This window comes from Strigops habroptila, chromosome 3, assembly GCF_004027225.2.
Source record: "Strigops habroptila isolate Jane chromosome 3, bStrHab1.2.pri, whole genome shotgun sequence".
NCBI lineage: Eukaryota > Metazoa > Chordata > Aves > Psittaciformes > Psittacidae > Strigops > Strigops habroptila.
The window spans coordinates 1,192,920-1,215,833 of record NC_044279.2 but is presented as its reverse complement, the minus strand read 5'-3'; the positions used below and the strand labels follow the sequence as shown (position 1 = coordinate 1,215,833).

Genomic DNA, 22,914 nt, shown 5'->3' with positions numbered 1-22,914 from the left:
GGCCAAGCCAGTCTATGATCCACTTCAGGGCCAACAGTCGTAGCATCATAAACTGGTTTGGGTTGGAAGAGACCTTAAAGCTCCTCCAGTTCCAATCCCCTGCCACGGGCAGGGACACCTTCCACTAGAGCAGGTTGCTCCAAGCCCCTGTGTCCAACCTGGCCTTGAACACTGCCAGGGATGGGGCAGCCACAGCTTCTCTGGGAAAAGTCTGTGCCAGCGCCTCAGCACCCTCACAGGGAAGAGCTTCTGCCTCAGAGCTCATCTCAATCTCCCCTCTGGCAGGTTAAAGCCATTCCCCTTGGCCTGTCCCTACAGGCCCTTGTCCAAAGCCCCTCTCCAGGTTTCCTGGAGCCCCTTTAGGCCCTGGAGCTGCTCTAAGGTCTCCCCTTCAGGAGCCTTCTCTTCTCCAGGCTGCCCCAGCCCAGCTCTCTCAGCCTGGCTCCAGAGCAGAGCTGCTCCAGCCCTCGCAGCAGCTCCGGGGCCTCCTCTGGCCTCGCTCCAGCAGCTCCACGTCCCTCTTGTGCTGTTGCCCCAGAGCTGGATGCAGGGGGGTGATCACGACATACTTCAGGTTCCCTGGTTGAGGCCCCATTTATCCATATAAACCTGTTCATGGCACTGAGTTGTCTGGTGCAAAAACAGTTAAAAGCTCCTTCCTCGGATTGCTGTGTGCAAACCACGCTCCTTGTTACCAGCTGGACTAATCACTGGTCCCAGGGAGTTGAGCAGCTCAAGCTACTCAAGGCACTTGTTAAGGAAGACTTGCCTTTAATCCACCAGGGAGACAATCAGCAGCAGCATCACAACCTGCTCCAGCACCAGCACTTCTCTAATTAGGGCCATAATGAAACCTCACCCAGGCAGCTCACAGGGCTTTGACACAGGGTATGGCACAAAGACCCCTCATCCCTCAGGACACAGCTGGAGGAACTGCTGCAACCACTTCATCTGCAGGAGCCACGGTTCTGCTGACTCCATCCATGAACCACCCCAAAATCAAATCTCTGCTAAGACAAGACAGCAGTTCATTCCACTTCCCACAGTTGGCAGCTCTGGAAAGGGCTCATATAATCTCCAGTATGGAGGGTTTGAGAGAAACTATAAGAATTGATTCCTTGGCACCCTTTGGTACACACACTGAGTGTCATAGTTTTAACATTAAGCTCAAGTGTTAGTGGTAATGAGTTAATCCTGATTCTACCACTTGAAGCAGCCCAAAGCACAGACAACTGCACCCCAGTGCTGGAAACAAGTTGTCCTGCACTCAGAGCATCAAGAAATCCTCTTGTCTCAAGGTTTATGCCCTGCTAAAGGAAGTGGTTTCTAGAAAGGAGCAAAACCTATGGCTGGGAATTTTCTACCTGTGCCCATAGTTCAGCCTCAGGATCTCCAAAAAGCAGCACATGGGAAAAGCAAAGCCCAGGCAGGAAGAGGAAAGTGGAAGAGGGCAGAGCAGCAATTGCAGCAAAGCACCCACATATTTCCTTCACTGTCCCCTCTTTTTGCAACAGCCAGTTTGAGACTAAATGTTAAGTCTAAAAGTTCCAATTAATGTTTAAACACTCAGATTAAAAAGCCAGGAATCCGTTCAGGTGGCAACCAAGCTGTCACCAGGAATTTCCTGCTATGAAAACCCTCATGGCCCTGATGGAGCTCTGAAGGGTCTCACTGCTGGGTGCTCACCAGCAGGATGAGAGGGGGTTTCTCCCCATCATAAATTCATCACAGCAAAGATGAGGTGCGGGATCAGCCCGGGTGACCTCAACCAGAAGCAATGGCCCTCAGCAGATACAGGAGTTTGTGCCTGGCCACGGGAATCAAACCCAAAATTAACACTCTGGTCACCAGCGCAAAAAGCAGGAGGTGCCGTGGGGCTCCCCATGGAAGTGTCTGCTCACAGGTTTACTCTTTATGCAAATCTTTCTTCTCTTCCACTCCAAAACCATGGTCTCCAAAACCAAAAATGACAGACTAGTTGTAATGTTTCAGAGGGTCTCATGTGGGGACGAGGCTGTGGGATCACCACCTCCAGCAGAGTTTGGAGATCTGAGCCTGTACATCACTGTTCCTGCTGGAAACAAGGCATGATGCAGACTGAGCTTCAATGCTGCAAAAGCAGGCAGCTGCCTGCATGGCAGTTCAAAGTATACACTCATCCCTGCTTCCAGGACCTTGCTCTTCCCACTGCTGGAACAACCATCCAGTGCTGGAGCTTAGCTGCATGGCAAACCTGATTCCTAACTCTGGGTGCCCCCACTGCAAAACAAGGATGCTCCCTCTGCCACATGCCAACGACCTGCTGGGAGAGTGGAAGCACAGGCTGTCCCCATGCCACACCTCTGATGTGGACCAGAAGGGAGCACCAGCAAGCCTTGCACCTAGGTGATGAGGATCATCCCTGCCCCTCCACAGAGAGGATGAGACAGCCACAAACCATGTTTAGTTACCATCTTTCAGTGCTTGGCTTCTCCTACATACAAAGAGTCATGTGTGTAAAGATACCTGCTGTTTGAGCTAAACAGCAGGTAATATGCAAACAGACATCAAGATGATTTTTGAGAGGCCCAAATAAGCTTTGTTGGCAGACTGCAAGTCACAGGGACATATTAAGTCTATAAAACATCAGATTGAAGGAACAATCACCTGGTCAGCAAACAAATCCTAGTGAATCTGAATAGTGACCTCAGTAAAGCATCAACCTCAGCATTACCCAATCTTACTCCTTAGTTATATTAGTGAGCAACTTAGAACAAGTTTAGGGGCAAACTCAGCTCTGACATACAGTGTCAATGTGGCCAGAGTCCATAAAGCAATGAGATTTCTCTGCAGGGTAAAAGCCCCACTGCAACACATTGGTTTTGGTGCACAACCACGGCAGGTGATGCTCTCCACTCACCAGTTTATAGCAGCATCTCTGCTCAGGCTACCAAAGGCTTTATTTCCCTCAAGACCACCAGGGAAACAGAGCAATTAGGAGGCGAGTTATTTTCATCTCCTCATTGAGGAGGTAACACCTCTGCCACCTGCAGCCCCTGAAAGCAAAGGCTTCATGTTTCCACTCCCCATGACACAGCTCCTAATTGTGCTGCCCAATTTATATCTATACATATTTCGGTTTTCCATAGAGCTTTGTGGGTTGAAAAAGCTCCTTTCTTGTTAGAAAAGACAAAGAAACTATAGTGGCAGCTCTGGGAATCAAGGTGCCTCCAAAAACCTGATGGTACCTCTACCAGCACCAAAGGTTGTAGCGATGTAGGAGTCAGTTCTCATCCACTTGCTCAAATGAATGTATCTCAAATTGCAGTTGTGGCAAAAAAACCCCAGACAGCATCATGTCCTCATCATATTCAGCACATCTGTGTTCTGCTTCTATTCAAAGTTTCCCTCCAAGCCTGTCACAAAATAAGCAGCTGGATGCTTTCAGCAGCAAAATCATCTCCCAAGCACCACATGCAGCATCTTACTCCTTGATGTAATCCACCCAGGAGTCTGCAGTCCTGTCCCTTAATTCTAGTGCCGTGTCCTCAAGGGGCCTGCAGCCATTCAAGGATCTCAAAACCCACTAAAGACGTTCACAAAGCAGCATTTCTATATGGTGAGTGGGGAAACTGAGGCACGGGGTGCCCACAGCACATGTGCACACCACAGTGGCTGGGCTCACTGAGACAGTGATGGTTAGCCAAATGGGACACAAAGAGTGTGGACTCTGCCCAGAGCTCAGGAGAAACCTTCACAAAGCTGTTTCGAGTTACCACGTTGAAGTGAAAAAGTGAGGGCTACTCCTAACAAGATACTTGGTTTACCATAATGCAACATGGGAGGACTTGAAATAAGAGGCTCTGTGTTGCTGTTGCCTCAGCAGTTTGCATGCTTGCTGACCAAAGGCCCTGCAGAACATGGAGAAGAAAAGACATTCCTCATTTAACAGAGGTACCAGAAGCCTGAGAACACAGGAATGTTGTGTGTAAGGGGGAAAACCAGCCCTGCCAGCAGCTGGTGCCTTGGACTGGAGAGCTGCTTCACACATGGAAACGCAGAGCAGCCAAACCCCAAGGGCAACTTGGCTTGGCCAGATCTCTGTGCAAGGTTTCCTGAGGAGCAAGGCCATGATGTGCTTGGAAGAAAATATCTCAGGGACTTTTCATCAAGGAACTGTAGCAACAGGGAAAGGGGGAATGAGTTTAAACTGAAACAGGGGAAGTTCAGGTTGGATATATGGCAGAAGTTGTTCCCTGTGAGGGTGCTGAGGCGCTGGCACAGGGTGCCCAGAGAAGCTGTGGCTGCCCCATCCCTGGCAGTGTTCAAGGCCAGGTTGGACACAGGGGCTTGGAGCAACCTGCTCTAGTGGAAGGTGTCCCTGCCCGGGGCAGGGGTTGGAACTGGATGATCTTAAGGTCCTTTCCAACCCAAGCCATTCTATGCTTCTATTTCCAGCCTTATTTTTAGCTTAACATGGAAAGTATTAGTATTTTACCCATAGACTTCTAAGGATATTAGTATTTTACCTATAAAATAGAAGCAGAAAACACTTCAGCAACCTTTGATGTTAAAATATCTAATATCCAAGTCCATCACAAAAAACAAACACCACGCACTATAAATCCAGCTGAAGGCTTCTCTGAAGTGAGAGCTTGTCACTTTTATTGCTGCTTTGATGGCACGTGCAGCATGAGCAGCCAAACACTTGATAGATCTTTTTATTGGCCCTTTTATACGCGCACACATTCTGCACGGGGCAAACCAGAGAAGTTTCTCAGATGTGTTACTGGATTGCAACCACCCCACGTCCTGCTCTCATTCCTCCCCACTCACTTCTCTCTCATTTCCAGCACTCCACCAGCACCAGCTGATTGTGTTTGGTCCCTCCTCAGAGCCCATATGCTGCAGGAATGGGCACCTCCAGCTTCACTACTCACGTCATCCTAGGGTGGCCTCGAGCAAGTCTCCACATAGATGTCTCCTTCTCCTTGCTTTAAGCCCTAAGCACTTCTCTTGCTGTTACTCAGCTTAACTACTACAATGATAAGGCCACGAAGCAGTCAGATAAACACAAGCATGCTGTTTGCCAATACAAATGAACCCAGAGCTCCGTTCCTGTGATCTTTTGGGGGTCTCTTATTTTACTTTAAAAGTAAAATGTTTCTAGTTTTTACTTTTCCATTTCCATGGGAAACTGCTAATGACACAATCCAAAAGCTGCCTGTGAGCAGCTCTTGCAGATACCACCTTTGACAGTGGCTTAAAAATCCAGCAACTAAGTTTTGCCTCATGTCGTCATGGATTAGGAGCACATTCTGTTACCAGTCAAGGCACAGTAGATTTCTTTGTGAAGTTTTATTAGAAGCGTGAGCTTGTCTGATTCCAACTAAATGGAAATGATGTTGTGACCAGAATGTGATCTTTTGCAGAGCACAGAGGAAATCTGCACATCTTTCTCTACTACAACACCTCTTTGTATATTACCCAAAGCCTCTGACCTTTCCATCTTGCTATTCCCTCTGAAGAAACTGGCTTCCAGCGTTTAAAATGTGTTGTGGTGCATCAGACTGAGTGTATCCAGAGCCTCCTGCAAAGCACATCTGCCTCCTGCACCCCAGGGGAAGGAGATTTCCCTACAGACAATACCTCCCACACCAAGGAAGCTTCTCTGGGGGATCCCTTCCACTTTCTCCTAGCAATAAGGAGACCAACAAAGAGCTGAACATGAAGAGAAAGGGAATCCCCCACATGCCTAGGGCAAATAATTCCCTGCCTCCATCAGAAGTATCTCGCTCAGGGTCTGGTCTGGAGTTAAATCATTGGCAAGCTCCGCTCTGCCCCAACCCACAGTAGAAAGCAGAGGAGGGAATGAACTCGAGCACACAAGAAAGCTCCAAGGAGCGTAAGCCAAAACAGTTCTCCACAAGCAACCTTCCTGACCTCAGAGCCTAAAAATCACTGTGAAGTGCCAAATATCTTCCTGTATATAACTTATGGGAGGTGACAAAGGGAATCTCCCAGCAGCCTGAGCTCTACTCCCTACCGGTATTTCTACTGTTTCATGTAGAAAATAAGCACTAACAACAAAGCTTCCCATCTAACTACTATCTGAGCTGTTACATTCCCACGGGGAAGAGGAGATCAAATGCATCCCCTGGCGATGCAGATATAAGCTCCACTGCAAAATAACAGGATGTGGCTGCGAGATGCAAATCTCTCTCTCTGGTTCTGCCATGCCTGGCTGCTTACCTGGGTCATCTTGTCCACTGAGACAGGAATGCCATCGATGGTGAGGGGTGGCAGCTCTGAGTTAACCTCCTGAGGCGCAGGAGCGTGTTCCGCTAGCGCAGACTCCAGGTCTTCCAGGATCATGCTCTTGTACTTGCGTACCTGTAGGGAATCATTAAAGCTCAGGTAAACAAGGTAAGGAGCACCAGGAGAGGTGAGGATGCAGGGCCAGCCACTTCCCCAAGGTGCTGTGGAACAGAAGGAGCAAACAAGAAGCTGGCAAGAAAAACATACCCACTGGCCCTGAGGACTTGGCTGTATCAAAGAGCTGCTGATGAAACATCAAGTAACACTGGCAAGTGGAAGTATTTATGGGATTAAAAGTTCTGAAGCAAGAGATCCTCAGGATCTGCCCCATCTGCTGGTTGGTCTGCAACAAGGTGCAAGTGCTGACAGCTGAGCTGAGTTCAAACCTATCATCACTGTGGGCTCCCTCTGATTTTTAATCCAGGATATTCAGCCCTGGTGAGATGAGCTGGGCAACCATTCATGCAGAGAAGACAGGACCTCAGTGCCACCCTCCTGTCCTTACAATCTGAACTCCTCTTTCCAGGCTTTTAAACATGACTTTCAGATCACTACCAGCCTTGCAAAGCTGCCCAGAGCAGAAAGAAACCTGCAGAGAAGGTGAGTGACTTCTTACACAGCTTCTCCTAGAGACACCTACCACGTTCTCCAAGGGTGCAGCACCGAATACTTTAAAGACAGGGTTGGGTTTGGAGGGTGAGATGCAGAGAACGATGGCCTGCTGCCCCACTCTGGTGGTGTACTCATCCAGCGTGGCTCGGAGCTTCCTGAAACACAGGCATAAAGCAGAGAAACCAGCTGAAAGCCCTGCAGAAACACAACCCTTCACATTGTAAATTCCCTTTCTTAATGCTGCCCATTCAGAAACCAGCTGAGAAATGGAGCCCCAGATGGTCAGACCAGCCCCATATACTGCTTATTCCTCCGCTCCCGCAGGCCTGCTGTGTTCCCTGCAGTCACTCAGCAGCTCGAATATCACTTATTCTCCCTCCTCTCCTTTTTCCACTGATGTAAAAAGCAAAAAGAAATCAGCAGAGCAGCAAAGCCAGGACAGCAAGAGTCTGCATATCCCCCCTGTCACCAAAGGGTATTATACAAAACTTGGAAGGTAAAGGATTTGAATGATTTAACAAAAGAGGACTGTAAATACAGGTTATTTCACATCCAACCTTGTAACAGAGCATTGCAATTCTCTAGTAGCAAAGTCCTGCTCAAACCAGGACTGTCAGAATTCAACCTACAACTACAGGACAGGCAAGAAGTGGAAATATTGCAACAGCTCAGCACAGAAAACCCAGCTATTGAGACAGCCGCCACATCAGCAAGTCCCTTTGGAACAATCTCTCTGTAGGAAGAAAAGGTTCCATCATATGCAATCACACTTTCTGTCTTGTATTCCCTTTAACAACGCAAGAGAACGTGTCAGAAATGTTGGCAGAAACTCAAGAGAGAAGCAGAGTTTATCACCAGACAACCTGAGCACTCCATTAGGTGACAGTGTAGTATCAGCCCTGGTCACTTCAGAACCTGCTGTTAACAGCAGACCTGTTGCCAAGAAGCACCAGCATCAGCTACACAGAGATCCCAAAGTCAGAAGCTGTAACTTCCCACTTGCTCCAGTGGTGTAAAAATCAAGGAAAAATGTGTTAAACTGATCAGAGTGCAAAAAAAAGGATGCATTTTGTCAGTATCTGAAATGCAGTAAAACGAAGTAGTTGCATGAAGGGAGAAGAAATAATTCCTTCGCAGAGGAGATTCTTTAAGACAATATTATTCATAGCTCAAGAGAGAAAAGAATGTGCTCTTCAGAAAGGTTGCAATAAACATGGCTGATCAGCAGAGCTGGGAGAAGGAGGGAAAACCAGAATGGAGCTATAGAAGAAAGGGAATCCACTCCCAGGAAATATTACTTAACACAAACCCCGCTCCACTCCGTTCCTGTTTGATCCTGTGCAAAGGGTGTTGTGGGACACACTGAATGAGTGGCAGAATAAGGAAACCAACTTAATTTCTCACCAGCTTTACAAGAGTTACACTAGGAGAAAGGGAGAAAAGGCAAACCTCTGGCCATCGCTACTCCAATGCATTGTGTGCACGCAGGGGGAAGTCAGCAAGAAACGGAGTGACAAATACTCCCAACCCCTCTGACATAACCCAGCTACATCCAAACCAGTTTAAAAGGCAAAAACTGCTTTGTTCCAAATCCTACTAAATAATATCAGTTGCTATTTGCAAGAGTTCCCTTACGACGGGCTGGCAGATGACATCTCCAGGCTTGCAGGAAGCCTGTGCAGGCGCTTCAGCACTAGTGCTCCTCGGTGGCCATCAGGCGGGCAGACAGCCTCAGAGCACCTGTAATGCAGCACCTGAAGGGCTGTGGAGGTTTGGTGTCTGCAGAGCAAGTTGCTAAAGCCAAAGGAAGTGTTTCAGTTCTGGCAGGCATCTCCCCTTGATTATTCTCCCCCAACACTGTTCACTAAAGGCTGGGTCAGACTTCAGTGTGCGGCTCACGCAATGGGTTCTGCTGGCAAAGGAAATTCAGGTGCACACACACGAGATTTCGTCACAAGATCATTTCATTACACAGAAAAGACTTTTTTCAGAGGGCTGGAGCAGCTCTGCTCTGGAGCCAGGCTGAGAGAGCTGGGCTGGGGCAGCCTGGAGAAGAGAAGGCTCCTGAAGGGGAGACCTTAGAGCAGCTCCAGTGCCTAAAGGGGCTCCAGGAAACCTGGAGAGGGGCTTTGGACAAGGGATGGAGGGACAGGCCAAGGGGAATGACTTTAACCTGCCAGAGGGGAGACTGAGATGAGCTCTGAGGCAGAAGCTCTTCCCTGTGAGGGTGCTGAGGCGCTGGCACAGACTTTTCCCAGAGAAGCTGTGGCTGCCCCATCCCTGGCAGTGTTCAAGGCCAGGTTGGACACAGGGGCTTGGAGCAACCTGCTCTAGTGGAAGGTGTCCCTGCCCGGGGCAGGGGTTGGAACTGAAGGAGCTTTAAGGTCCCTTCCAACACAAACCATTCCATGATTTATTAGGTAGGTAAGTCCTTTGTGCCACTGAAGAGCAACGTTACCATGACAGATTCAACTTGTGACCAACTGGGATAAAAACACAATGGTGGATCCCACCAGAAAGCTCATAACAGTCCTGTTGATCATAACATCCCATTAAAGATGAGTAGAGCTGCATTTTACCCCATTTCTTCAAACTACAACACAGCTCCTGGGTTGCACAAGAGGTGCCTCAAAAAAAGCCCAAGCTGGGCAACTTCTGGCCAGCACTGGCGACAGACCAGGGATGCAGACTGGGGTGTGAGCGTGCAGGAGGAGCTCTTACCGTAGCAGACGTGTCTGCTGCCTCTTGCGGATGGATGGGTTGGACTCAAACACGTGTGGTCGCTTCCGTTTTTTACCTGTCGCCACAGCAGCGGCTGCTGCCATCCCCACAGGGCCTGCAAACCAAACCACGGAGGGTCAATCAGCACATGGGGCTCAGGAACTGACCAGAAGGGACATTGCCATTGCCTCCCACCCAGGACGGGGCCCAAGGGATCAGCTCAAGGGCCTCCCCACCAGACCAGGGTGATGTGAGTTCCCTGCTGAGCTCTCCAGCATTGGAGATGCGTATCAAAAGGCTCCATTCCTAAGACTGGCAAATCCCAGCTCAGTCCCAGGTAAAAGTCACATATTTCAGTCCAAAATTTTCCTTATAATCACATAATTATGTATTTTAACTTCCAAACAGACTGAAAAACTCTCAAGTACACCAAGACTTTAAATAACCAACTACAGCTAAGGAGATCCCAGTGGCAGGGGAGAAGAGACTGGGTACAATGCCATGAATCCTCATGGACACCTCAGCTCCAGCATCAGGAGCCCAAAGCTTTCCCCAGGGATTAAGGGCCAGTTCTAATAAGAAAGAATGGGTAATCCAGAGTTCCCAGCAGCATCCTACAACAGGCCCCTGAAGAATAGTGGGGACCACAGCAGGGCAGTGCTATCGCTTTTGTGATCAAACTCTAGACATAGACTGGATGGAAGGGGAAGGTTCATTAAGTTAAATGGAAGTAAACCAAGTAACATGAAGTGGGTTGTGCTTCTATCTGTGATGTCCAGAAATGAGTGCAGGGACAGGCAAAAAGCCCTGGGGTCTACTGCAGGCTCAAGGACTTGCCTTTGACTCCTGAGCAGACCTCAGTCGCTCTTTGTGTAGGTTCTCCGTGAGTCAGAGGTGAAAGATCACACCAGGGATCATAAAAGCACTATGTCTTTGTGTTTAACAAAGATGCAGCTACTGGATCAGGAAGTCCTCAGCTAATGATTAGTGGAAGCTGGGAGATGATAACGAAAGCAGTGTCTGATGATACAAGTTCTCTAAGCAACTGCTCTGGGAGACAGTACATGGGCAGAGCTCTGGGTGACACTGCAGAGCTCTGGGGGACACTGCAGAGCCAGGCTTTGTTAATCACTAACTAACTACCTGAGCACTACCACGGCCAGAACTGCTGCATACTGCTCCAAGGACCCTGTGCTTGGGAAAAAGAGGATAAAATCACTGTCTTTTGGGGGACCAGAAGAGCAGCTGCTCTGGAGAAGCAAGGAAGGGCCGTGCTGGGCAAGCTTTGGGCTGGATGTGCCCCAGAAGAAGTGGGGCAGCTCCTAACTTGGGGTACCAACCCCTGGCCAGGGGCTGGAGGGGCGCTGGGCAGCCCCTGCATGGGGAAGGTTTGCAGGCAGGCAAGAGGCACCAGATGTGCCTTCTGCAACCACCACCCAGGCCTGGAAAGCTTGTGTGCTAGAAGAGAAGGGGAAAAGAATCCTGCTGGAGCTGAGGCTGGAAAATTCCTAAGGAAAGGGATGCTCAGCGGCGTGGTGGAACTTTGCAGGTTCAGTCAAGCACATCAAGAGCTCTGTTCAGCAGATAAAAGTCTGATACAGGATCAGGCCGGATCCTGAGTGCTTTATCACTGCATTTTTCTCCTAATGAGGTCGATCTGGTACAAGGCAAATGTGGAGCCCATCTGGCTTCACTGGAAGGAATGTGTAGTTCTGAAATGCTTTCCCAGCCCAGATATGCCAGGGACCCTTTGTAGCTTCTCCTTGGGAGAGGCCTTGCATGTGAATGTCATCTCCTTGGCTAAGCAAGATAGTGTAGCACTCCTGGGTTATTTTTGCTGTTGTTTATACAGGCCTGAAATAAGCTTGCTCTTTGACATACATTTTAGCTTCATTATTTGAGGCAGCACTTACCAAGGACCATTTTTATTGCACAAACCAGTCTCTTATCCCTCTTTTTACACACAGATAAAGTGATGCAATATCCAAGCAGCTGGCAGACCTTGTGAAGAAGGTCAATAAGCAAGGGCAATAAGGAGATATTCAGAGCATCCCGTGGGCGCAAGATCATCCACCACCTTCAAGTGCTGCTTGCAACCTCTGCATGGACGCGAGGATGATCAGGGGCTGGAGCAGCTCCCGTATGGAGACAGGCTGAGAACATTGGGGCTGTTCAGCCTGGAGAAGAGAAGCTGCGTGGAGACCTCAGAGCAGCTTCCAGTGTCTGAAGGGGACTACAAGGATGCTGAGAGGGACTCTTCATCAGGGACTGGAGTGATGGGACAAGGGGTGATGGGTTCAAACTGAAACAGGGGAAGTTCAGGTTAGACAAGGAAGAAGTTCTTCCCTGTGAGGGTGCTGAGGTGCTGGCACAGGGTGCCCAAAGATGTGGTTAATGCTCCATCCCTGGCAGTGTTCAAGGCCAGGTTGGACAGAGGCCTGGGTGTCATGGTCTAGCGTGAGGTGTCCCTGCCCATGATGGGGGGTTGGAACTAGATCCTAAGGTCCTTTCCAACCCAAACCATTCTACGAATGCTATGTTAGGTGCACAACACTGACTGTACCTGCTGCAGCCAGGTGAGCAGTGACTTCATCGGTAGCCGTGGAGTTGAGGATGTCAGAGTCATCGTAGGACGTGTCCTCTGGTGAAGATGGTGAGTCCTCATCCGCACTCAGCATGCTGTGCTCTGTGTAGGTGGCCACATGGACCTGCTGCACCTGCTGGGCCACTGCATGGGCCTCGATGGTGGCCATGTGCTCTGTTTGGGTCACCCCGTGGTCTTCCATCAATAGCTACTGTCAGAGGAGACAAAAGAATCACAGGAAGGGGTTACTGACATCCAGGTAAGGGTGGGCAGCCGGAGGTTGCTGAGCCAGCTAGGTGAGCAGGCTGTGAGCAAGAGGGAACAGAGATTACCTTCCCCAGGGACAGTGTTCTTTAAGAAGGAAATAACAGCTACACCAGGAGCAAGAGGAGCTTGAAGTGTACGGGTTTGAAAAATCCCTACCTCCAAACAACAGGGCACAGCACCCAGTCAGTCACCTTTGCTGGAATGGATCCTGTAGCCCTGAGCCCATGTGCCACTCACCCACTACATATTCAGAGGTTTGATCAAAGCTGGAACTTCTTATTGCCACTTCAGCCTCTAGCTTTCAGGGCAGATGTGAGGTGTCCCTGTCCATGGCAGGGGGTTGGAATTGGATAATCTTAAGGTCCTTTTCAACCCAACCCATTCTATGATTCTAAGATGCTCAAGGGTGATACACAATCCCTGTCCTTCAACCTCAATAGCTCAGGACACAAACAAGGATGCCAGAACAGAAGTTTACTGGCAGCAAGTTGCATTCTCGAGGCCATTTTTATTGTATTACTTATTTAGAGTCTGGAAGCAGGCTCTAAAATCATTACAACCCAAGCACAAACACTAGATAAAGCACATTCATTTAATGCATCTAGTGGTAAACCACTGAGCAAAGCAGCAGCTTAACACAGTGAGCAGGGCACTGGACCACATGCCATGAACATAAATCTGTGCAGAAGGAACAAGACAGGAGGTACACAGATATTTTCAGTGTGTGTCTACAACACATTTGTGGAAAAGGAACAGCACATCCTGAAGATATTTTCAAGCTACATTAGAAGAATTAGGACATCAACCCTCAAAAACAGATCCCCAAAGCCCCAGGGCAAACAGCAGAGGGAAAGAGATAACCAGCTATAGAGCACAATAAAATATACCCAAAACATTCTGACCCCATAAGTATAGTCATGGAATTTAAACCTCTTTATGACACCCTCTTCATGGAAACCTGTTCAGTTTGTCAGGAGGAGAGAGCTGGGAGCACGGACACAGGCCACAGAGTGGTCCCAGATACATGGCTGGGTAACTGCTCTATGGACTCGGACAAGCTGTGCCATCAGCCTGGAGAAGAGAAGGCTCCTGAAGGGGAGACTTTAGAGCAGCTCCAGTGTCTAAAGGGGCTCCAGGAAACCTGGAGAGGGGCTTTGGACAAGGGCCTGGAGGGACAGGCCAAGGGGAATGGCTTTAACCTGCCAGAGGAGAGATTGAGATGAGCTCTTAGGCAGAAGCTCTTCCCTGTGAGGGTGCTGAGGCGCTGGCACAGGGTGCCCAGAGAAGCTGTGGCTGCCCCATCCCTGGCAGTGTTCAAGGCCAGGTTGGACACAGGGGCTTGGAGCAACCTGCTCTAGTGGATGGTGTCCCTGCCTGTGGCAGGGGGTTGGAGCTGGAGGAGCTTTAAGGTCCCTTCCAACACAAACCAGGCTGGGATTCTATGAATTAACAGTATGGACAGAAGACTAAATTCAATTTGGACAACGAATAGATGTGTCTCAGCTTCTGTCTTCTCTCCAGGCACTCAAGCCTGTGGGACAGCAGAAGCACTGTTGAGAGACTGTTACAAACTAAAACTAGGGTTTTGGCTAAAGCCACATCACCTTTAGGCTCACAATCCTACCTAAAAGGCTGCTGGAGTTCAACATTGCTGTTGTCCAACCTTGTTTACAACCCAGATGGTAATATTAGAATCATCCCAAAATAGCAGCAATTCAAATACCACCAGTAAGGAAGGAACGAAGATGCTGAGGTACAGTGAAGCAAACTAGAAATTTCTGGATAGGAAAAAATATCATCCACAGTTTCCTTCCACGGAACTTATTTTGCCATCATCATGGAAAAACTGGAAAAACAAAGACATAAATGGCTTCAAGCAAACTCTTAATGCAACAGCTCAGCAGCCAGGCTTTCTGCACCAGCACCAGTGTGGCAGCAGGGCCAGGGCAGGGACTGTCCCCCTGTGCTGGGCACTGGTGAGGCTGCACCTCGAATCCTGTGTCAGTTCTGGGCCCCTCACTGCAAGAGAGACATTGAGGTGCTGGAGCGGGGCCAGAGAAGGGCACCGGAGCTGGTGCAGGGCCTGGAGCACAAGTGTGATGGGGAACGGCTGAGGGACCTGGGGGGGTTTAGTCTGGAGAAGAGAAGGCTCAGGGGGGACCTTCTCGCTCTCTGCAACTGCCTGACAGGAGGATGGAGCCAGGAGGGGGCTGGTCTCTGCTCCCAAGGAACAAGGGATGGGACAAGAGGAAACGGCCTCAAGCTGCCCCAGGGCAGGTTTAGATGGAGCTGAGGAACAATTCCTTCCCCAGAGGGTGCTCAGGCATTGGAACAGGCTGCCCAGGGCAGGGCTGGAGTCACCGGCCCTGCAAGTGTTCACACCCCGTGCAGCCGAGGCCTCAGTGCCATGGGTTAGTGGTGGCCTTGACAGGGCTGGGGAATGGTTGGACTTGATGATATTAAAGGTCTTTTCCAACCTGGTTGATTCCATGATCCTACGATTCCCAAGCCACTATGCCTTCCCTGAAAGGGAATATTGCTGCATTTCTCACTGGAGCAATACAACCTGTAAGTACTTTCCATTAAAAACCAAAAACATTTAGCCACGAAAAACCTGATCAGAATATACTTGTCAGAGCACAGTAACCTGTTAACTCCTCAGGACACAAGACTCCAAGATAAGTGATGCTTCCAATACTGTTTTCTCTGGATTCCTGCCTGGATCAAGAGACAGTCTCACCTGATGCCACCAAAAAAAGATGCTTTTTTAATAAATTAAATTGTTAGTAGATAAAACTGTGCAGTTTTGAGCAAGTGGACACCTGGATGAGCTACACCAATACTTGGGCAACTACCCAGATTTAAACACACGTGCATTTGATCCGGTTTTATGGGCACACATCCTGCTTCAGAGCATGGTGCTGCTTGAATTCTGGCATTTTTGGCAACAGTTGATTATAAGCAATAGCACGGTCATGGCGTTCATTTAAAGATGAAGCCCACTTGATTCAAACAAGGTCTAATAGCAATCTACTACAAAGTCTTTCCTCTCTCCACTGCCTCTCTCCCAGAAAGAGCACAAGCTCCATGAGGCCATGTGTGAAGGTCAATTGCTTCCTTGGCAGCACTACTGGATTTCCTCACTATCAGATTTTCTCTCCTCTTTCGACTTGTATAAAGGTAACTATAAGCTGGAAAAAAGGCAATAAACTACTATAGCTCCTTGGTAAATGGTGTAGCCTGCCCAGCTGTGCACACAACAACAACATTAGCACTGGTAATTCATTTCCAAGTTGTAACTTGGATTAAGCCTAGTTTAACCTTAAGCTGGCTTCATTCAGTGAAGGTTTTCTCCTTTTCCAGCTTCTGTACTATTTTCATACCAGAAAAGTTTCCAAATGATTAGGGAATCATCCACCGAAAGGCAGCGAGCCTTATCTTTGTATTGAAACCTTGGGAGATGATCATACATTCATATTATTCCCACAGGATTCCTGATACAAGCCAGGCTTTGTGGGCAAACACCGTGACTGGCAGTTCCTGCTGGTGATGACCAACCTGTTGGTACTGATGGAGTGAGGCCAGAGGAGGCCCCGGAGCTGCTGCGAGGGCTGGAGCAGCTCTGCTCTGGAGCCAGGCTGAGAGAGCTGGGCTGGGGCAGCCTGGAGAAGAGAAGGCTCCTGAAGGGGAGACCTTAGAGCAGCTCCAGTGCCTAAAGGGGCTCCAGGGAACCTGGAGAGGGGCTTTGGACAAGGGATGGAGGGACAGGCCAAGGGGAATGGCTTTAACCTGCCAGAGGGGAGATTGAGATGAGCTCTGAGGCAGAAGCTCTTCCCTGTGAGGGTGCTGAGGCGCTGGCACAGACTTTTCCCAGAGAAGCTGTGGCTGCCCCATCCCTGGCAGTGTTCAAGGCCAGGTTGGACACAGGGGCTTGGAGCAACCTGCTCTAGTGGAAGGTGTCCCTGTCCGTGGCAGGGGTTGGAGCTGGATGATCTTAAGGTCTCTTCCAACCCAAACCAGTCTGGGATTCTATAATCCCGTTGTTCCCTCAGCAGCAAAGCATCTCTGTTATGCATCCAAAGGGTCTGCACTTGGATTTGAACAGGGATTCAGGCACAGAGGATGACAGGAAAGTTGTTCTTGATTAATTTTAGAGATAACCATTTTTCATTCCAGAAAAAAGAAAGTTTATTCCTGTTTTCCTTCAGACACCAGAACACTTTCAGGTGTAAGGAAACCCAACGGTACGATGATGCCTGCAGAGACATTTCCTGGTAGCTGTAGCTCAGGCCAGAAGCCCTGGATGACAGCCAGAAGGATTTTAAAGTCATTTCAACTGCTTAAAAAAATATGAGGATAAAGTCCTCTCATCACCCAGTGCAGTTGCCTCATGGCCGTGTCAGGGGTTCCTTTGGTGTACTGTCAACTATAATCAACGGCTGTTGACACCATCGCTGGAAGAATACCAGATGCAGGAGGAGCAAAGCTAAACCAGCAGAAGCCAAACCATTCAAACCAGCGGAAAACAACAGGAACTGAACAGAAACCCCATAAATTCTACATTAAATTTAAACCCACATGGATTAAAATGAAGGTTTTGTCTGCTCAGTGTCATCTGTGGTATGAATGTAAAGAGATAAAACTCGCTCCATACAAAACCACTGTAGAAACTGTCCTCTGTCATCGCCATCTGGTTTAATGTTGCTCATGGGTGCTTTAAACTGAGCCAAAAACAAGGAGTCCACAGCAGAGAAAACGATGAGGTTCATGAGCATGACTGGAAAAGCTCTTGCACAGGCAGGGCCTGGGCTTGTTTTTAAGCTTTAGACCACTGAAGTGGTTTTAGTTCAGATGCTGTGGAAGCACAAGACACTGCCCTCTGAGACAGCCTTAACTTAGAGAGGAGCATTGCTCTGCTGGCATTGGAAATCACCCAGGCCCATTTACTAACCCATCCAACACAATGCCCAATTCATCCAAACCCCTGTCCGGATGAACAATACAGAAAAGAATTGCTGGTCTCACTTCTTTGGCAGTTTAAATTATTTTTGAAAGGATGCAAATGTGAATTATCTGAATGAAGACTGAAGGAGAAGGGCTGAGACTCAGCTCTCATGAGACCCCACTTGCAGCACTGTGTGCAGGGCTGGTGCCCTCAACATCAGAAGGACATGGAGCTGTTGGAGCAAGCCCAGAGGAGGCCACGAGGATGATCAGGGGCTGGAGCAGCTCCCGTATGGAGCCAGGCTGAGAACATTGGGGCTGTTGAGCCTGGAGAAGAGAAGCTGCGTGGAGACCTCAGAGCAGCTTCCAGTGTCTGAAGGGGGCTACAAGGATGCTGGGGAGGGACCTTCATCAGGGACTGGAGTGATGGGACAAGGGGTGATGGGTTCAAACTGAAACAGGGGAAAGTCAGGTTGGAGATAAGGCAGAAGCTCTTCCCTGTGAGGGTGCTGAGGTGCTGGCACAGGGTGCCCAGAGAAGCTGTGGCTGCCCCATCCCTGGCAGTGTTCAAGGCCAGGTTGGATGGGTCTTGGAGCAACCTGGAATAGCGGAGTATGTACTTGCCCATGGCAGAGGGTTGGACTAGCTGATCTTCAAAGGTCCCTTCCAACCCAAACCATCCTGTGATTCTATGATTCTACCATTCTGAAACGGGGTGGTAACAGCCAACAGCCTCATCAGCATCCAAACCACCAAATACAAAGTTCTCCTGATCAAGTTTTGCAACCAGACCTTCCTTTGCTTGGGCATTTCACACCTCACATGATGAGGAACCCTCTCCTCCACAAGGCAATACCACACAGCCCAAGAAGCCACTGTGGAAAAAGGTGAGTTGTCCTTCTTATAGAGTTCTGCATATTCTCTGCAAATAACCCTGGTTGTCTGAATTCAGGCTTCCTATTTTCATACCAGGAGTGACCACTATGAGTAGAACACCATAAATGAAGAGCTCACCTGTATCCTGTAATAGCATCCACATAAAGATGAGGGTGACATTGTTATAACATACAAGAATTAGCTAAGCACCAACAGCAGATAGAGGCCACTCTCACACAGGCTGTTCAGTGTGCTGCAGCACAACCTTTCCTAACCTAAGGTTTGGGGCAGAATGAAATCCCATCCCAGGCAGCTGCATGGCACTGCTGCCCTGGGGAACTACCCAACATGTGGTGGGCACACCGAGCTCAAACAGCAGCTCTGCCTTCTACAGTGGATTTAGAAACGACAAAGGAGGAAAGACAGGGGACTAACAGATACACACGGTTCCTCAGAATCCACTTTATAAGTGGTCAATGTCAGTAACTAGTTTAATAGACACGTTAACCCCTCCAGCTCAAGGTACTGTCCCCACCCTCACTTCAGGCTGGTCAGGTCATCAACCTTCTCTTCCCAGTGATGAGGCTCAGGAGAAAGGCTGCATGATGTGACCCCCCTACCTCCCTCTGAAGAATTGGCTTTGAATTGATGAAAGGATGTTAAATTTAGATGATACAGGAGCAAACCAGAGGCCACAGTTACTACTGAGAAAGAGGTGATACGCTTGCATCAGCTTGTCTCTGAGAAAAGCCAGCCAGCCTTCATCAAGCTTCTCCTCATCCTCCTCCTTCCACCTAAACATCCACCTAAACCTACAAAGGTACCTCTGCATGTCCACAGAGACCCAGCTCTCCACAGCACGGATGGGTTGTTTAAGAAGGAACAAACCAGCCTGTTAGCTAGTGATGGGCCCACCACAACATGAAGAGCAGGGCACTGATGAAGCCTCATGGCCTCCGAACACTCTCTTGTAGAGGAGGGTTTCTAACAGTGTTTTCCCCAATGCAGTACGTATTTAGCATACTGTAAAGTAAGGAGAAAGGAAGAGACAAACCAACGTGTGGTTGGCTCCAGGGAACATCAGCTGTTCCTCAGGTTTCTTTATTTTTCCTATTTCTTTTTAGTTTGCTTTGCTTTTTTAATTAAATAATTTAGAGGATTTGAGAAGGCCAATTCCACACATCCACACTCCAGAATAATCCCTCTGGCTCATCTCCTAGTTTGTTTCAAAGGAATGGCAACACTGCTGGTTTTTCCTTTCCCAAACCTTTTCTGTTTGATCCTTGCACTACAGACAGCACCAACTCCTTATTGACAGCTCTGCTCCACACAGGAACTCAGCACACAGCACTTTGTCTGGCACTACACAGCAGTCTCGTGATCAGTGTAAAACAGAATCATGGAATGGTTTGGGTTGGAAAGGGCCTTAAAGCTCATCCAGTTCCAACCCCCTGCCCTGGGCAGGGACACCTTCCACTAGAGCAGGTTGCTCCAAGCCCCTGTGTCCAACCTGGCCTTGAACACTGCCAGGGATGGGGCAGCCACAGCTCCTCTGGGTAACCCGTACCAGGGCCTCACAGTAAGGAATTTCTTCCTTATATCCAACCTAAATCTTCCCTGTTTAAGTTTGAATGGAGTTAAAAAAAGAAAATAAAAGGGAACCAGAAATAACCTGGTTCATCATTCAAGCTGGTCACCTTCCTTACAGCTTTAACGTCAATGAAATACTGCTCCGTGCTCAGCGAGCTGAGTGTTCTCCAGAAAACATGCAACACCTCCTCCCTTCCCTCCCCTCTTTTTGTGAAGTTGACAAGCATCTGGAGTTTAATGTGCCCTTAATGGATTCAAGCCTCTGCTGTAAATAAGTCCTTTGCTTTGCATTAAACCACCAGCATCACACTGGCACTTTTGTTCTTGTGGAGAGTTAATCAACGGGGCTCCTGTGATCCGGGTGTGTTAATCCTCAGGCAGCAGCTCCGTGGGCTGCGGGCTGGCTGCTGCCATCAGTCACCACCTCCTAAGCCCTTTCCTGCAGCTCTCCAGTGGTGTTCAGCCACACAGACCAGCACCTCTGCTCCAAAATGGGTCTCTAAGTCAGGTTTTAGCCATTTGCTGCTCAGTTTGCTTTTCCCCTTCGCCTAGCTTGGAGGTTACTCACTAAACTGCGTCTCCAATGATGCTGTGAGGAGGGAGGGGTGATGCTCAGCGTTCCCCTCGTGCTTGTCTCCATCCCTTGGCCATCAGAGCAGAGTCTCAAGCACAGGTCACAAAGATGCTGCTGGTGGCACACAGAGCTTCCCACATGCAAAACCTGTCCCTTCTCACACCCAAGAGCCTGCTGTGGTGGGTAAGGTAGACCACACCACCCTGGTTTATTTTAAGAACACGCAACTGTTTGCAGCTGCAACAGCTCATCCGCTGCCACAGCGACCATCGGCACTGGTGTCATCTCCTGCGAGGGAGGGATCTGAAATACCTTTGATGGTCTGAGCCAACGTGACGTGAAGGAGGTTTTTCGGTTAACCAGGTTTCATACTTCATGTATTCAATCAGATTAAACAGCACTTCCTATGCTCTAAGGACAAAAGAATGGGTTATTTTAAAAGCTGTTTCAAACTTCTGGCTCCAGATAAACTCCAAATTCCCTGCAAAGACAGCCTGGAATAATTCATACACGAAAACTGATCCAGCAAGGAAGAAATCATTTGCTATTTACTAATAAAATCAAACCCTGTTTGAGTGTAATTACACCTTTGAAATTGTCTGGAACTGCTTTGTGCTATTCTGGCACAAAGCCCTCTATGTATTTTCTAAAGCAAGTACACACATCCTGATACAGCTGGTTTCTGCTCAGCAGATTTCCATGCTTATACTAACTACGAGGAGCAAAACTCATTCAGAACCAACAGCAACACAAACCAAGAGATCATACACCATGATTTTCACAAGGAGCCATGGCTGAAATCACTGGTATTCACTAAACACCATCAGTTTGGAGAGAGTTGTGTCTACCTGCTGGTTACAACAGCCAGAAATGGTCCAGTTTTCATTGAATCATGGAATGGTTTGGGTTGGAAGGGAGCTTAAAGCTCCTCCAGCTCCAACCCCTGCCCCGGGCAGGGACACCTTCCACTAGAGCAGGTTGCTCCAAGCCCCTGTGTCCAACCTGGCCTTGAACACTGCCAGGGATGGGGCAGCCACAGCTCCTCTGGGCAAGCTCCTGCCATGGTCTCAATCAGAGGAGCTGCCAACCTCAGTTAAGGGAAGGATTAGAGGACAACCTCTAACAGAAGAGACACTTCCAGTCTTGGCCTGGTGCTGCCCTGGCTGTGTTTCAGCTCCATCTGAGCCAGTGCTGGCTGGTACCTGGAGGCCACATCTCATGCAAAGACATCCAGCTCCCAGCCAGGCCCTACTCGCATGGGCACAGAGCTCACTCACAGCATTTCCTGATGATGCTGGTTAAGAAACCACTTCCAGGTGAGGTGGGAGATGGAGGAGGACTACACCAGCCCATTACAACTGCCCTGGCTTCTCCGAGAGCAGCTTACAACCAAAAGCACACACAAAGCCCCCATCTCCCATCACTCACCTGCACCCATATGAATAACCAAGACCCAGCCCTTCTCCTGGTGAGGATGCTCAGGTCCTCCCTAGCAGGTGGTTTTGGACTCCTGAGAGCAGAGATTTAGCTCTCTCCATACACTGGTGCCTCTCACTGATTAAATATCATTTGTTAACTCACCTTCAGGATAAATTTGATGCTGTTCTTGTATAAGATTGTGCCTAGAGGGAATTACCACTGCAGGTTTGATAAGGAAACAATGCTATTCACCAGGGCCAAGCTTGATTAATATCTTAATTATGACCACAACTCATTTAAAATGCACATTTAACCCCCAAATCCTATTTTCCCATGACTGCAGAAGAAGTCTTCCCATGCTCATGGATAGAATTTGCTGGCCTATACCTCAATGCAATGAAAACCAGCTTTTCTGTGGTGAAGCATCCGTCACTCTGGAAGCTGTGCAAGCTTTTAGATGGGACTGACTTCCCAGGGCTTGAGACATTGCCTCCTGTCAGCAGCAGCAACTGATACCCTCCACAAAGGCAAGATAAGACATGCCAGTTTACACCTCTCCTATCAAGATTGAAGCCAACATCTTGTTTCACGCTGGTGCACAGCAGCACAGGGACATGACAAGCAGCAGAGATGCAGTAACTCAAGCACAAAGAGGAACTACAGAAAGTAGCTCTTGTTCCACAGCGTCCTCCTGTGGCATAGTATAAGGCTCCTTTCAATTAGGAAGGGATAAGAATTCCCTATGCTACCAGTATCAGCATGGAAAGACCTAAAACACAATTGATTCTAAAAAGCAAACCCCAAACTCCTCCTATTATTGTGCTCTTTTATCAGCATCTCGCACAACAGAGCAAACACATCACACTGCAGGAAACACTCCACACACAGAAAGGCTGGAAATGAAACAAATAGGATTTTACATGTATTTATTAGGCACAAACCCTCCTGTTTGCTGCTGAAAGCCACCGTCTGGCGACAGGACAGGACACTCATTTCACCACCTATGATGCGACTTGCAACGGGTCCTTTT

General features: G+C 48.8%; 1 protein-coding gene across 4 annotated transcripts in view; it reads right to left on the bottom strand.

Annotated features, from left to right (window-relative positions):
* The window catches only part of NRF1 (nuclear respiratory factor 1), a 74,626-nt gene that overhangs the window by 40,823 nt on the left and 10,889 nt on the right, over positions 1–22,914 (bottom strand). For 2 of the 4 annotated variants that reach the window (XM_030478831.1, XM_030478832.1), the window contains exons 2-5: positions 12,194–12,422; positions 9,631–9,745; positions 6,938–7,064; positions 6,232–6,372 (exon numbers count right to left, since the gene is read on the bottom strand). In XM_030478831.1, coding sequence (XP_030334691.1) covers positions 6,232–6,372; positions 6,938–7,064; positions 9,631–9,745; positions 12,194–12,416 — 606 coding nt within the window. In that variant the 5' untranslated portion in view covers positions 12,417–12,422. Of the gene's footprint in view, positions 1–6,231; positions 6,373–6,937; positions 7,065–9,630; positions 9,746–12,193; positions 12,426–22,914 lie in introns of all 4 variants that reach the window. The other 2 variants (XM_030478833.1, XM_030478830.1) reach the window with 1 other exon arrangement.